This window comes from Pleurodeles waltl, chromosome 9 (assembly GCF_031143425.1).
Source record: "Pleurodeles waltl isolate 20211129_DDA chromosome 9, aPleWal1.hap1.20221129, whole genome shotgun sequence".
NCBI classification, from domain to species: domain Eukaryota; kingdom Metazoa; phylum Chordata; class Amphibia; order Caudata; family Salamandridae; genus Pleurodeles; species Pleurodeles waltl.
Window position 1 is genome coordinate 428810517 of NC_090448.1, and position 15605 is coordinate 428826121.

At 41.4% G+C, this 15605-nt stretch overlaps 1 protein-coding gene across 4 annotated transcripts in view; it reads left to right on the top strand.

The window, feature by feature from the left end:
- SIPA1L3 (signal induced proliferation associated 1 like 3) overlaps positions 1 to 15605 on the top strand; it is a 635337-nt gene that overhangs the window by 256310 nt on the left and 363422 nt on the right. For all 4 annotated transcript variants that reach the window (XM_069207242.1, XM_069207245.1, XM_069207243.1 and 1 more), the window contains exon 5: positions 13206 to 13394. In XM_069207242.1, coding sequence (XP_069063343.1) covers positions 13206 to 13394 — 189 coding nt within the window. The remainder of the gene's footprint in view (positions 1 to 13205; positions 13395 to 15605) is intronic.

Here is a 15605-nt window from a genome sequence, read left to right on the forward strand (position 1 = left end):
CAGGGCCCTCTAGATCTGGGACAAACATAGGTATCCCAAAGAGGACTTTTATAAGGAGTGCATCCTCCCAAGGACCGTCTTTGCAGATTATTCAGTTCTCTCTGGAACCCATATAGGGGATGAAGCCAGCTGCAGCCTGAACCTAATACTGTAGCTGTTAAAGACTGCTTTAGGTCAAAATTCCTCCTCTCCAAAACAGAATGACCCTTGGAATGATACGGAGAAGAGTAATGGCATTCAACACCCATCGTCCTCATGGTGTCCCTGATTGTCCTAGAGGCAAAAGCAGGGCACTGGTCCGAGTGGAATGCTGCAGCTGCATATATTCCAATAAAGACCAGCAAGTCTTTTATTGCAGTTCAAGCGTCACCTGACTGCTGTAGCCATACCCACAGGAGTCTAGAACAAGAATCAGTAGCAACTAAGGTGTATTTGTATGCACCATCAGGTTGTAATGGACCACAATGGTCCAGGTACATACGTTGTAGTGGCCTGTTGGACACTAAGCGGGATGTCTGAGGTGGGCGTTTGATGTTTGAGCCCTTTATTTGCTGGCAAATGTCACAGCAAAGAACATATTGCTTGGTCTGTTTGTATAGACCCAGCCACCAGAAGCGTTTCTTAAGCGTGATATTGTCGCTGAGACACCAGCATGGGCAGATGTCACACCCTCATGTGCCGCTTTGATGAGATCTAATCTCTGGTCTTGGTTCAGGATCAGTTGATCTCCAACACCAGGAATTGTCGCAAAGGCAACATTCTGTGCACTGATATGTGAGGTATATTTGTAAGGTATGCTTTTGGAAGAGGCTTGCCCTCAGCCGAAGCTTTCACAACAGCCTGAATTTCATAATCCAGTCTTGTGTGGGAATAAGTCACTGCAGCAACAAATGTCGTAGCTACTGCGGATTTGGCCGCTTCATCAGCCAAAGCGTTTCCTATAACGTGTACTCCTACATGTTGGTGGCCCAATCTGTGTACTACTTGAGCGTTCTGTAGCTTATACTTAAGATGATCCACCGTCCCTCACAGAGTTCTGCGTTTAATGGTGTTCCCTTTTGAGTCACTGAAACCGTTCAACCACCAATTATTGAGATAATGATTGTAGGACAGGGCACAGAAGTACGAATCACACACAATCAATATAAGATGTTCTGGATCTGTATGTTCCAGTGCCACGATAAGAGCTTTAAGTTCAGCCAGCAGTCCCACTGGATCTCCGTATAGGTATTTTGAGGGTGGAATACACCATCCTTCACCACTCCGCTCACGGCTGTGCAAGCAGCTGAGTATTGATGTTTTGAACGTACAGCTGGTTGTGCAGTACCATCAGTGTAATTACATTTTGTTACCTGTCAAGTGGCAAGATGTTGAAAGGTGCGGGGTACTCCTGTTTGTATTGGAGTAATTCTTGTGTTTGCAGTTTTTGGTCAAGATGTAGTCAACATTAAGTGGCAGTCAGGGAGGTTGCCAGTTGAATCCAGCGTGGATGTTATGTTTTAGCATTGGGAACGCTTGCTTTTGTGACAGCCTCTAGAGCTGGCACCAGGGTAACAACAATAATGTGTTTCCCTTAAGCAAGTGGCCTCTCATTGGTGACAGCCATCAGTACAGCAGTCAGAATTTTTTTCTGTGGGTGCAAAGCGTTGTTCTGCGTTTCAGTACAAGTGTGATTTGTATGCTATAGGCACCGTGTTGCCCTCATTAAAGTTGACATAGGTAAACCCAATGTCTCCAGCAATTATTCTGATGACCAAATTCGTTTTGTTGTCACACATTTGTAAGTGTTTTGCTTCCAGCATTTCTTGCTTTAATCCTCTATGGATGCGCATGTTCAATTGTCCAGTGTCTACTTTGGAAATTTGGGCAGATTAAATCATAGAGTTGTTAGATGCATTGTGCATTATCTGAAATGTAAGTTCTGACAAAGTTGAAGAAACCAAGTAAAGACTGCAGTTTCTTGATAGTGTTTGGTGGTTGAAGTTGAGCACACTTTTAAAAAAAAGTGCAGGGCCAAGCTCTTGCCCTCGTTTAATAGTTCATATCCAAGGAACAATAGACTGAGAAAGGCTATTTTAGTTTTCTTGAAATGTAATTTGTAGCCAAGGGCGGCGAATCCTAAGATGATCTGATTGACCCTGGCAAGATGAATGTTGAGGTGGTAATCTCTGAGATAGATGTCATCCACATAGGACAGCGCCGTGGGATCAATATCATGCAATATTGATGTTACACGGGCTGAGAACAACCCTGCGCTGTTGTTATAGCCCTTGGGCAAGAGACATAAGCGTTTTTGTGAGCCAAATGAGAATGCACTCAGGTCCCGACTTTCATGCGCTAAGTTTTGGCACACAAAAAGCATTGGAATATCGTAGGTTGTTTTTTTAATTTAAGTACTATGTTGTTAATTAGTGCAGTGCTGTGTGAGTTTTGTATTGAATATGTGCGTGTGTAATTGTTTAAGTGTCTGAAATCTTAAGATTGTTCTATATGAATGGTCTTGTTTTGCAACAGGGAATAACAGGTTATTCATTGCAGAGATACATGGCTGTATTATTCCCTGGTATTCAAGCGCAGTGAGGATCTCTGTCACTGGAGCTTTAGCCTCTCGTTTAACAGGATATTCAGTTTAAGGCTGGGGTGTAGACCTGATAGGTATTACACTGTAGGGGGAATCCTTATCCCACCCTACATGGTTGCGGTATACCGCGGGTGCATGCGCCAAAGCCCAGTAAACAGCATAAGCTTGTTTTACCGCTTCCGGATCAAGATCTGAGAAAGAAGGGAAAATTACATCTTCCCCATGTGGGAGCTTACCAACGTGTTTTGTTGGCCAGTCTCTTTCTGCCATTAGGCTATCACAATTAAGTTCTTCCCATAAAATTATCCGAATTGTGCGCTCTATGTCTCCCTCAATCTGTATATTTAAATCATAAACCCTGTCTTTTAGGAGAACGCGCCCATCCGCAGTCTCGACTGCAAGAAAGTCCTTAGTTGCTGTTGCATTCAGATGATCTTTCAGACCGTATTGTGACTTCTGCTGCCCTGTCCAGCAGGGTCACTACCCAACCCTTGTACTTCGACAATGTTCTCAAGCTTGCTGGCATGTTTAATTAAAATTGCTGCCACCTTTTTCTTTCTTGTCTGAATACCACTGTAAGTCGTTTTTCTGTTTCACGTAGTCAGGGCGTTGCTCTGACTGTCCCACCCTCTCACTACATCTATCCGCTTTGTCCTAAAACGAACAAGAAGGACATGAGTCAGTATATCTGTCAGGAGCCTTTAAAGGTTCTCAATTTCTGAGATTATCTCTCCTTTTGGGGCTCTCCAGATGCGGAGAGTCTGCTCTCTGACTTAGTCTGTCTTTATTTTGTTTATCCCAGCGTTTTGTTTTAGAACCCTCTTGTGCTTGTTTAGTACCGTCCTTAGGGGTGGTTCTCTGAATTTCAGGCTTCTTCGGCTTGACTCCCAAACTATCCCGTCCCATACTAGAATAGGTTTCGGAAATAATTTTCTGTAGTTGACCCTCCTTTTCCAAGTGGGGAACCTCCCGAATCTGCTAGCGTATAGCCAGCGCTACCTCTTCCCCTTTAATGTTACTGAGTATTATTGAGGAGACTGTGTCGAAGTTATGCAGCAGTTTCATCCCCGAATCCAGGGCTGTAGCAGCCCTGTGCTCATTTTGGATTTGTTTTAACACTTCCGGAAAATTGGTCGGGGTACCATGCATGGTAGTGTAAATTGCGGCAAAGACTGTAACCTATGTGGTGCAGTCATCCTCTGAGGGAACCATTCCGAAAAGCAAGCACATTGTGAGAATTCTATGTTTTTCTTTGGCTCCCATATGGGGAAACACTGCTTCTAGTTTTTTGTGCTTTCCAGAACAGAATCTTCTCATGTTTTGTGGATGCTTTGCCAATGTATAGTTTGTGGGTTAATCCCAGTAACGGCCAATTGGTGACCAGCAGATGCAGTCCATGCTGGGGAGATATTCATTGTTCACATAGCGTATTGTACTCATCGTCTGTAAAATTGTAATAGCTCATTATAAAGCATGCATACATCAGCTGTTTGCAGTGCTTCTATGCCAGGATGTGGTGTGTACCTGGCAAACATAGGCCACGTTGGTTCATCATTACTTAAGGAACCTAATCTCACTGGTTGTATTATATGTGGTAGGGCGCCACTGAACCAATTTTGATGTTCTTGATAGGTAAGGAGTATTTCTAGATAATTATATGCTAGGTACTGCTGCCGTACGTTGGCTATTTTGTATGTGTGAAATGTATACGTTGACTCATCTTCTTCAGGAAAGGTGACCCAGGGAGAGAATGTTTGTTTGGTAAGCTTCATGAGCTTCTACTATATATGTAACATCTCCGCCCTCATCTGTCAAGCCATGGGCTATTAGATGTTGTGTTAATGCATGTCTGACATTTTCTGGAATGTCTTTGGCATTAGTAATGGGTGCAGAGGTGGAACACCAAATGGAGAGAAGGTACTTTTAAGAATTAAAGCTTGATCAACCTACAGCCTAGTTAGGGGGCTCCCTGTTCAGCTGAGGAGAATTATCCCCAAGACTATGGACGTCTCAGTATAATGGTATTTAGGGTACCTGCTGTGTGTGAGGCAGAGATACTCAGGATATCCGTGAATTAGTGCCAAAACACCATCGTTGGTGGCGGCATGTCGTAGTTGAACTCTCGCTCCGAGGCAAGACAGCTGGTTTTAGGATGACAGCACTTTTGTTTGTAGGTGACTGAGTCACTCTTGCTACAAGACACAACTGTCGGCTGAACCCTCCCAGCTTACAAGCAGTACCTTACCAAAAACCCAAACAGTAAAAGGTGATTTCTGGCAGCCATGGACTCTAGATTGCGACATCTCAGGGGAGTTGTGGTGGAACAGAAGTTACCCTTTTCTTTTGCTAGCAACACGTCTCCATCACACAAAGGCAGTGAAGGAGATGCAGGAAAGTTTTCAATAGACTTATTGAAAAGACTGCAACCTAAGGTAAAATGCATGAGCTGCAATGATTAGGATAATGAACAATAAAAAAAGCATAAATGTGAAGATAAGTCGTGAATACAAAGAACCCCACCATCTTGCAATAAACATGAAATGTAGAATCCCTTGCATAGAATCCTAATCCCTAACCTAATGAGAGGTAGGCATGATAAACCTAATCTGCCAGTACCCATGTCCATGAGAAGCAGCCCCCCCAAACCTTTTTACCTTGGAATGAGGTCTCTTAGTCAGACTTTGTGGTGACACGGAGGCTGAGTTCTGCAGTGAGGTGATGTGCAGCATAGATGGCATCTGGAAGGTATCCCTCTGATTACAGAGCAAGCTAAGTAGGTTAAAAGTGACTAGATGACACAGGCTTGCAGGCCAAAGGCTAAGCTATTCTCCTGAGTCCCAATAAAAGTTAAATTGGATTCACTGCAAAACCTTCTGCCACCTGCCGGCAGAGCGAAGTTTACCAGCATGCTCAGCCACAGCCCTCTCCATTCTGCCTTAGCTGCATGTGCAGGTTACTCAGTTATATGATCTGTTTCCTCTGCAGTCATTGTCTTGGCGGATGTATTTCCCCTAATAAACTGCACTATGTAGAATCCACAGATCTCTAATCTGTTCAAGCATTATACTTTCATGAAAACAATGGAAGGCTTTGAAACATTTGCTCCATGTGGCTCATCTCTTGTTCTATTAAATGGACAACAGAAATGTTCAGCAGGGGTCTGTGGGATGCTGGTAGAAAGTCTGCACAGATGGGGCACAGTACTGGTTGCTGTTTCAGTTCACATTTGGCCCCTAGCATACAGTTATTGCACTTTTTGCTAAAGGGCCATATGTTGCACTTATTTATTTTTTCACATAATGTGCACCAAGAGCGCACAGCTCGCTGAAGAGGATGGAGTCGGGGAGCTGGGCAGCCCCTGTAGGCTTTTGGCCGTATTAGACGGCTGTCTGTGAAAGGTACCAGAAGCAGAGCACCGGAGCCTGCCTGATCTGAAGTTCTCTCTCTCTCTCCTGCTCAGTCAGGCTCATCCTCCCTCACGTGTCCTTGAGCTTGGGGAAGCTAGAGTGTCTGATGTGATGCTACCATTCTTCAGATTGCTTCCCTCTCTCACACACACACGACACACACACAGGAACTCTTGCTCCTAAACACACACAATCTCGCACTCACACCCATGCACATTCTTGCGCGCCCACACACATACATATACATATAGACATACACGTTGTCTCTCGCACGCACAGATACACACGGACACTCTCTTTCTTTCATACTTATTCTCTCTCTCACTCCTCCTCACAGGAATGCTTTGTGTGCACCCTTTCTGGACAAACAAGGCTTCAAGTCCCTGATATTACAGATGACGGCCAGTCTGCTAGTTGAGCTTACCAGCGGTCCCTGGCTCCCCCCAGTAAGATGAGGGCCTTCAGTTCAGGTAGCAAAGAAAAGCAGTACTGTGCACCGAGCTCTTCTGCAGCGTCATGTAGGGGGTTCATGCTATGCTCATGTCCGTCCACAGGCCAGGTTGGGTAGTCTAATGCAAAAACGGCAGTGTAGCGAACTCATTGCTGGCAGGAGCAGGCTGTGAAAAATGTTTTCCTGAGTCCTGCTGACCACTCTATTCTTGATGTCAGGTGGTTGGGGAGAGATTTCGCTACTTTTGGGCTCTGCCCAAAGTCATCTACTCCCAGGACGAGGCTAAGTGCGATCGCACTGACTACCCAGCAGCCCATCATCACCACAGTACCTACCCCCCTTTGGGCAGTTGAGGGAGGTACAGTATGCAACAAGACTGTTTTGTGTCTGTGGGGTCAGGGTTTTTTTGGCTCCTGAAAAGTGCAGGGAGAGCCCATGGTTTGGCGGTCAGTTGTAATACGTGGAAGGAGGTGTTGATGATTCATCGAACTAAGCTCTTCCCATGCCTGTGGGTGGTGGTGGCGGCGGCGGCCAGGGGACAGGGGAAAGAGAAAAGTGAACGATAATTTCCTTGTATATTGCTGTTCCTACCATCCACCTGTGTGTCTGCTTTTGGTCTGGTGCTTAGTTGGTTGTATAAACTTATTTTGACTTTTGCTGGTGACTTTAGTGAAACTTCTTGGTTGGCCGAGCAATATTCTGCCTTCTTGCGATTCCCTGCAGAATTTGGTGGTGTTCTTTGATACCCACAAGGAATTCCGCGGAGTAAAACTCTGTGAGCTCTGCCTAGGCCTAGTAATGGTCTATGAGGATTTATTTGCTAGTCTAAGGAGTTTGCTCTTTAGTGATCCAAAGAGAGTAGCCTTGAATAGTTTAAAGTCCCATCCTTGGTATAATGCACAGTGTACGGTAGCAAAATCTTCCCTTCTGGAATCTGTCAAAATCTAGAGACCAAGGTAACATTCAAGGGGCACATGAAAATAGGAAACTTTAGCACAAACTAAACTCTGTTGAGAGAATGAGGTTTGGTCAGATCTGACACGTGCAGCTAAAATAGGTGATATCAAGAGCTTCTGGGCCATTATTGCACATGGTAGTCACTCTTCAGGTTCCCCTGTAGCCTTTAATGTACAGCCGCACAGGTGGGTCGACCACTTTGATAAGTTATATTCTGCCATTGATAGTGGAGGAGGAGGCGGCAGTGGGCCGGATGGCTGAGGTGATATGAACAAATGAAGGCAATCAGAAACCCTGGAGTTAGCTTGCTCAGACTCTCTTAAGGCTTTAAAATCAATTGTTGCCAACAAGACTCATGGGCCAGATTGTATTCCACCTGGCCTTTAGGCTGCAGAGACCAAAAATCTGGGTAATTTACCTTAGTACTTTTAGGAGGTCAATCCTAACAGGAGATTCTATACCAAAATATTGTCGAAGTGCAGAGATCGTTACATTATACAAGAAGGGGTGGCAGGACGAACCTGATAATTATATACCTATTCGTTTTTTGGATGGGCTCTAGAAGATATTCTGTCGCCATCTCCTAGGGAAATTGGCAAACATATGTATGAACACATTTTCCCATAAATCCAGAATGGGTAAAACCCTTTGATACATCTGGCCCCTGGTTTCGGTTTTGGACTTTCCAACAAATGATGCCTCTAAAGTCGGTCTTAAAAAAAATATACCCACACTGTTATTTGCAGATGATACTCTCCTCATGTCAAAACACCTGCTGGCCTTCAGACAATCCTAAATTGATTCTTGCTGTTTTGCTCAGACCGTTGTTTAGAACTAAATAAAAGCAAAACTAAGTTTATGATGTTAAATACATACAGGCCCACTCAAGCCAAGAATATTGCTTTAAAATACATCTCTTGAGCAAGTGCATGATTTTGTTTATTTGGGAGTGACCCTGTCCCGAAGCATCAGTTGGAGGGCCAAGACAAGTGCGAGCGTGCTTAAGCTGCAACAAGAGACCGGGGTGATTTTTAAGATGGGCAAGAAAATCAAAAAATGTGGCACTAGCCCTAGAGCTTTACAAAGTGAAAGCAAAAAGTACTGCGCTTTACGGCGCTGAACTCCGAGGCCATTCAGGTATTAAGGAGCTAACAGTGGTGGAAAATAGATTTTTTTGACAGCTAACCAATCTCTTACACAGTACGCCAACTCTTCCTTTGTTGCAGGATATGAGATTATACCTGATCTCCTTTACAGTGCAGCTGAGACCCCTGCTGTTCTGTCATAGACTCTGGTCAACCTCAAAACTGTAAACGTATTGGTTCCCCCTCAGTGAACTTCTAAGTACAACTGGCCATCTAAGAATCCCTTGGTTGTCATACTTAAAGAAAATATCTAATATGCTTGCCCTTGAATCTCTCTGGGATAACTCGGATGAAGCTGCTCAGATATCACAGCAACAGAGCAAGGACAGGTGTAGAGACTATCTCTGGAGAGAAAACTTGAAAAAAGGTAAATCCGGCTGCTAGAGACACCAATTTCTCGACAATAAGATTACCCCTTTCTATGAAGCTTCCCTTGATGTCATCCAAGGCAACTCTATTTAAAATGTAGATTTGGCTCTCTCCCAATACTTTGGCTCACCGTCAGCTGGGGAGACAATATTAGGCATAGCAGTGCATGTCCAGCATGCAATCTTGCCCCTGAAACAACATCCCACTTTGTCTTTTTTTGTGCTGCCTACAGATCTTCCCGCAGGAAAGTGGATCATTCTTGTGTGTTACCTTTTAGGTCCTAAGGACCCTGGAGACCGTCTTAAGAATTTTGAAGTCTGACACAAGGACAGTGGCTAACATGACCAAATTCTTGCATGTCGCTTGCCTTATTCACAAGCGTCCGGAGAATCCCCTTGTAACCCCTGTTAACAGCATTGATGGTAATTCTGCTTTCCAGTAGGAATGGGTGGGGTCTGTATAGCCTGTAAGACCTTTGACCTTTGTCTATTGCTTGTGTGCGTGTGTGTATGTATATATATATATATATATATATATATATATATATATATATATATATATATATATATATATATATATATATATATATATATAAAATAATGCTGGTTACCTCTATAATACTAGTAAGTCTCAGGGATACAGCCTGTTTCTAAACACACTTTTTTCCGTCGGAGTACTTGATGCACTAGGCTGTTCATTGAAGTAAATATGACCTGTGTTTATATTTTTTATGGACGAAGGAATGTTTTGTCAATTTTGTTTGCACATAGACATGATGATGGTTATTTTTTTCCATTATTGCAACATACTAAGAATGTAAATATATCGTAAGCATACTCCTTTAGGCTTACATCTGACTCATGATAGGCCTTATGCATGGATTTTAATTTTTAATGTGACTGTATTTAATTGAAAGTAGCCTGTTGCATTATCTAATTTGCACAGAAGGGTTTGCACATTACAGGAACTTTTTACATTAAAAAAGGCTTATTGTATTGTCTAAATTGCTTAGAAAGGTCATATAACTAATTCATCACTTTTAAATGTTTTTATAAAGTTGGAGTTGTAATCATGCTTTATTAATGTATCAAGTCTTTGCTGCTTTTTGTTTGTGCATGTTTTCTGGATTTGCAATCCAAAATGAACTATTTTGATGATGAGAAGCAAGTGTGTATGTATATTGTAGATCTTTCTAATATACAGCTGTTTTACTTTCAAATGTGTGTTTCTTTTCCGGCTACTCTTCACACTTTCTTTTAGAAAATGGCCCAAAATATCAGGCAGACATCAAAATATGGCCCACACAATCAAACGATGTTACAGCAGACAGTTATGTGTATGGCATTGTGCAGGCACCATAGGATAGGCACACAAGCAAGTGGTGTTGCTCCCTGTGAAATAACTTTGGAGAAAACTGCAAGTTCGGATGGGTGGCATTATTGTCTGTGCATATATTCCCTACTCATGCCAGCATGAGTTGCTTGTTCAGAGCTGTAGCCCATCTGCTATCCCTTCTTTTCATTGTGGTTCCTTCCGGATTACAGCATTCCACAGCCTTTAGTGTGATTGGTAAATATGCTGTAGTGTGCCGGTTAGACAGTACTGCTGCTTACCTGGTACCGCTTCATGAATGCCTTGATCTGCTAGGCCATCTTGGTTTTCATATTTCTTCAGCTCTTCTGACTGCAGCTGTAGTTCTTCACTTGTCTTCTTTGTCACCATTCCCAAATACCCACTCCTTCCTCTCCATCTATCTCTTAAAACTCCAGCTGAGGTCCACATAGCAAACAAAGTCATCTTTCCATGGCATACTGTAATCTGTTAATTTGTCATTGTTGGACTTGTGGTTGGCTCCATTTCTTCACTTCCTTACTGAAAAAGGGACATTCCCGGATTGTGGCTAGAGTATAATTTAGGACAAGGTATAGGTAGATTGGTAAAGTAACATATGCAGGTAATCCACCTGAAATAAATTGCTTAGTAACGAGTAAGAGCTAGCTGAAGGTTGCAGACCTTATTTATTATATTATACTACTTGTTTTAACTTTCCTGTTTCCCTTTACTGATTGCACATGGCCTTGCGTTATCCTCTTAAGTCTTCCTGTCTCTCACTTCTATTGGTATGCTTTCCGTTTGTTTCATTGAAATTTAGGATCTCTTTACACCATTAATTTTGAATCATCCCAATTTTACAAATTGTAACAGTAGTCCAAACCAGTGCTCTTCTCTTTAGTACATTTTCTTCTTAACAGTGCCTTAACATTTCATTGTGATGCACAGTTTTTTTAACATGTGTATATCAAAATTGGTGAAATCTCTCAAAATAAGTAAGCGCACATTTCTAAATTATCCAAATGATGTATTTGCTGCAAAGCCCTTGAAATGCTAATAACGCTATCTTTTTACGCATACCTTTCTCGCCTCTATTCCGCACTGTTTGTACACCTAATCTGGAGAAATGTATGTTTGAGGCTGAAAGGAGAAACCATTATTAGAACATTGGAATGTTGAGAGCTCTGTTGAAGACAATGGAATAATTTGTGGCTTATAATGGCTGGTATAAAACATCTGTTCCAACATTCTAATGTTTATCGTTGTTTTTCCCTTTTTATTTTAGAACATCCTACCTTTAATGGGTGGAATGTTATAGTGGCCCAAATGGTCTTCTGCCTCGGGCTATATGGTTGTTAAAGGATCTCTCCCTTGTTTATATGCCCTTGCCTCTGGTTTGGGCCTATAACTCGAGTTGGGGGCCTTAAACAACCGGTATAGCTCTTAGCAGGGGGCTATAAGTCTAAATTAGAAGCCCTTATAGTATGACTGGGCATTCATAGTGTAAGTCTGAAGTGCTTAACTGAAAAGTAGGTTGTGTTCTTACAGTAATGAACATTATGGGTGAAATCTACACAGACGTACAGTTCTGCCTTATTTAGGCCTAGAGATTAAGGTGACGTACCAATCTTTGGTAAACAAGGATCACAGATGCAAACGTGATATTTCTTCCCTTATATTCGTTATATCAGTACTCCTTCCTCCACTGTACACTTTTCATAACTATTTGAGACAGCTCTGTAATTAGATTTCTGATTTTGAATTCCCTAACTGGGCCAAGGTAATGACTCCCCTAACCAGCTAGAGGGTCAAGAGCATTCCCGCACAGGAGAGCCATTTGTCAGGATCAGTCCTGGGCCTGGTAGGGACTGGGATCGGGATGGATTTCGAACCTCTGTTGGTGAGTCCTAAGGCTGTTTGGCAGAATTACAAAAATAGAAATGATCTCATGTACACAGTCTCACTATCAATAAAATAAAATCAGTTTAATTTTCAAGAGTTAACAATTGATCATTACCCATCTTAAAATGCTTTATTGACAAAAAAGGTAACATTGTGTCATTAGATGTTCTAATGAGTGTCATTGTGAAATGGTGTGATTAGTCATGATTTATGGTGTTGCATTGGTGTATTATGACATCTTTCTACTCTTGTTAACCTGAGAAAGCTAGTTGGCCTGTCTTTTGATAACTATACCCCATTATATTGTGTCTGGTTTATGTGATGGTTAGTGTGGTTTTAGGGTTAAGGGCATGTTAAGGGTGTGAACTGTTAGAAGAATGTGTTGTCAAAGGTATTTCCACCTGCCATCATGTATATATGTGTAAATGAATGCATATGCTTGAGTAATGTGTGTGTAATAAAGTAGGTTTCCTTTTGTAAGTAACACAACTGACTGCAGAGTGATTTCTTGGGTGTTTGTTGCATGAAAGGGGAACTTTTCCTCACCAATTCTCTTGAGTTGGCATTGGACATTGCCTCTCTACCCTTTGCCCCCAGGAGATGGAAGGTTGCAGACTTATTACTTGTGAAGGACCCACATCCCTCTTTACTCAGAACTCCCTTTCTTACAATTACCGAATACTCTTAAGTCCTCAATATGTTTTAGAAACGCCAGAGGGTATTTACTCCTCAGTACGACTGGAAGGCCTTGTGAGTTTAAAACAGTCTTTCTTGAGTGTCTGCCTGGTTGGTGGGATTACATCAGTGCATGTTTACAGTGTTTTTTGTAATTCACGGTTACTGTAATAGCCCTTCAGTAATTTATAGATAATCTGTAATCTATGTTGTGTGTGTGTGTGTATATATGTATGTATGTGTGCATATTTTTATATATTTTATATATATATATATATATATATATATATATAGTATGTATATGCTTAAAGTGTAGGTACCTAGTATGTATATGCATATAATGTATGTACATAATGTAGTTGTTCTCTTTCTTTCTTTTTCTGTAGCTTATAACTCTGAGAGGATGCATCTTAGAAGATGCTGTTCCAACAACAGCAAAGCATGGGACTGTAAGAGGGATTCCCTTGAAAGATGTTTTGGAATATGTGTTACCTGAATTAAATAACCACTGCCTACGACTTGCCTTGAACACACCAAAAGTAACAGAGCAACTATTGAAGCTTGATGAGCAAAGAGTAAGTTCTGTGAATGTCTCCATGTATACATTTCTTTGAACCCAGCAATCTTAATTGTCTTCAAAATCACCTTTTCCGTTGAAACTGTGATCAAATAAGTTTTCCTTACGCAGTTTTCTGAAAGTGCATGTACCAACATTTACAGTGAACACAAATGGTGGTGGAGTAGTTCTTGCCCTGTGAATGTAACTGTTCTGTTTCCTTCATTTGCTTATTGGCTGATGAAAGAAAAACCTAAAACATTGTCTTGATCCTGTTCCTCCAAAGATACACAGAGTTCAACTCCTCTTTCCAAGGCTATTTCCTAGGCTTTACAGATCTTGGTGAGCCATCAGTTCTTAGTCATTTTGCGCTTAAAATGACTACAGCTGACTGAATCACTTTTTGCCTGTCATTTGAATGTATTGATGTTTGATGATTATCGGGAGACATTCAGCAGAGTCCCCCCCCACTTGTTTCATCCTTGTGCATAGGCTTATTTTTATTATAAGCCATTCCAATACATGTTGTTCTATCTCTCCTATTCTTCTATTGGAGTTGCCTCACCTGAAGTATAACATGTTAGTAACAAATTTGAGAATTTACTAGACTTTACACGATAGACTGTAGTAGTAGTACTTCTTTTTCTTACCTTACAACTTTCTCTTCTAATTTGAGCTTCAGCCACATGTGAACATCTTAGAAAAATCAGCTTAGTTGTCAATTTTGTGTTGGACGTATGAGATCAGGATTCAGTCTGCACTTGCTATATCAATGAAAATGAACCATGTTGCTGTAGTTGTAAATGGTCCTTTGTTGTTTAACTTGATAATACATTCTATAACTAGAATGTTTCAGTGGCTAATCAAACACATCTTGCTCTTTTTCTTAAATATTTTATGTAAATATCCCTTGGGTGAATTTTGAATATGAAGTCCCAAACCTGTTGCTAGTTAACAAAAATGCTGTTAAGAATGAATGCTGCACATACATTGAAGCTTTTTAACTTTGGCATAACTTGCCATTGTTAAAGAACTATCACATACACTCTAAAGAGGGTCTACACCATTGAACTATGTCTTGTCTGTCCCAGAGCTTGGTGTTCATGGTGTACTTTGGAATCTAAAAATACCTCAGCCAGTTGAGCTAGGTATGAATATGACATGCTAAAGATTTTAAAATAACTTTTAAAAGTGGGATTGCTAAACGAAAAGATAAACTATTCTTCATGGAAGTTGCACCAGGAATAGTTTTTGTTATGACCACTCTTCATTCAGTGAGCCCAAAACAAATGCAATACCATGTCCTACAGTGACCAAATAATATTTTGATTCCCGATTTATAGTGAATTAAATTTGCTGAAAAAATACTGGTTTCAGCAAAAGGGTGGATCTGTAGTATAGAAATGTAGCTTCAATTGTTTTGAATATTCCACAGCAACCTTCCATTCCAGTGGGTAACCTACACCATCTCTCCATGCAGTAAACTATCCGTACAGCAATCAGTCATTGTCATTATAGAACATATTTTAATATATTTGTACTTAGCCTCTTTTCCTTTAAAGCATGCCCACTTTTTATGGTCTTTAATCTTGGTTATAATGTCTCTTGCTTGCACTTCACGAGTGTAGGTTTGTCCCCAAGCCTATCAAATGGTCTGTGGGTTTTCATTTTAACACAGCATCCTTCCCGATCATCGTACAAGAGGCCGAATGCAAAAATAATCTTCTTTAACAGTTGGTCTTCCTCCTCCAACAGACAATCTGGATATTCTTGTAGTACATTGAGACCTCCTCCTTAGTCAGCATGGCTTGCACTGCAGGCCGTTCTTCAGTATGATGAAGGTCAACTTAATAAAGATGAAACATGGTTTAACTCACAAAGGCTGTCTATTTCTGTGATGCTACCTCAATAACAACAGTTTTTAGGATGTTGGACTGTGTTTAAAACACTAGTGCGAGGACTGACAGCATCTTTAGCATCAAGTGCAGCTTGCACATGTTTGGAGGTCTGGTTACAGATTCAGATACTGTTCTTTAACGCTCCTCGGGGGGAAATTCAAATGCACAATCGGAAGGGCACTGTGAAAAGGACTGAGGAAAATATAATTGTAAGTTTAGACCTCAAGGCATGTCAGATACTGTGCAGTAATTTAACTTGATGTGCACAAGAAGATAGGTTTGGTGGCTCACTTCTCTTATAGTAAGATTTAAAAAAATGGTTTTAAAACCAC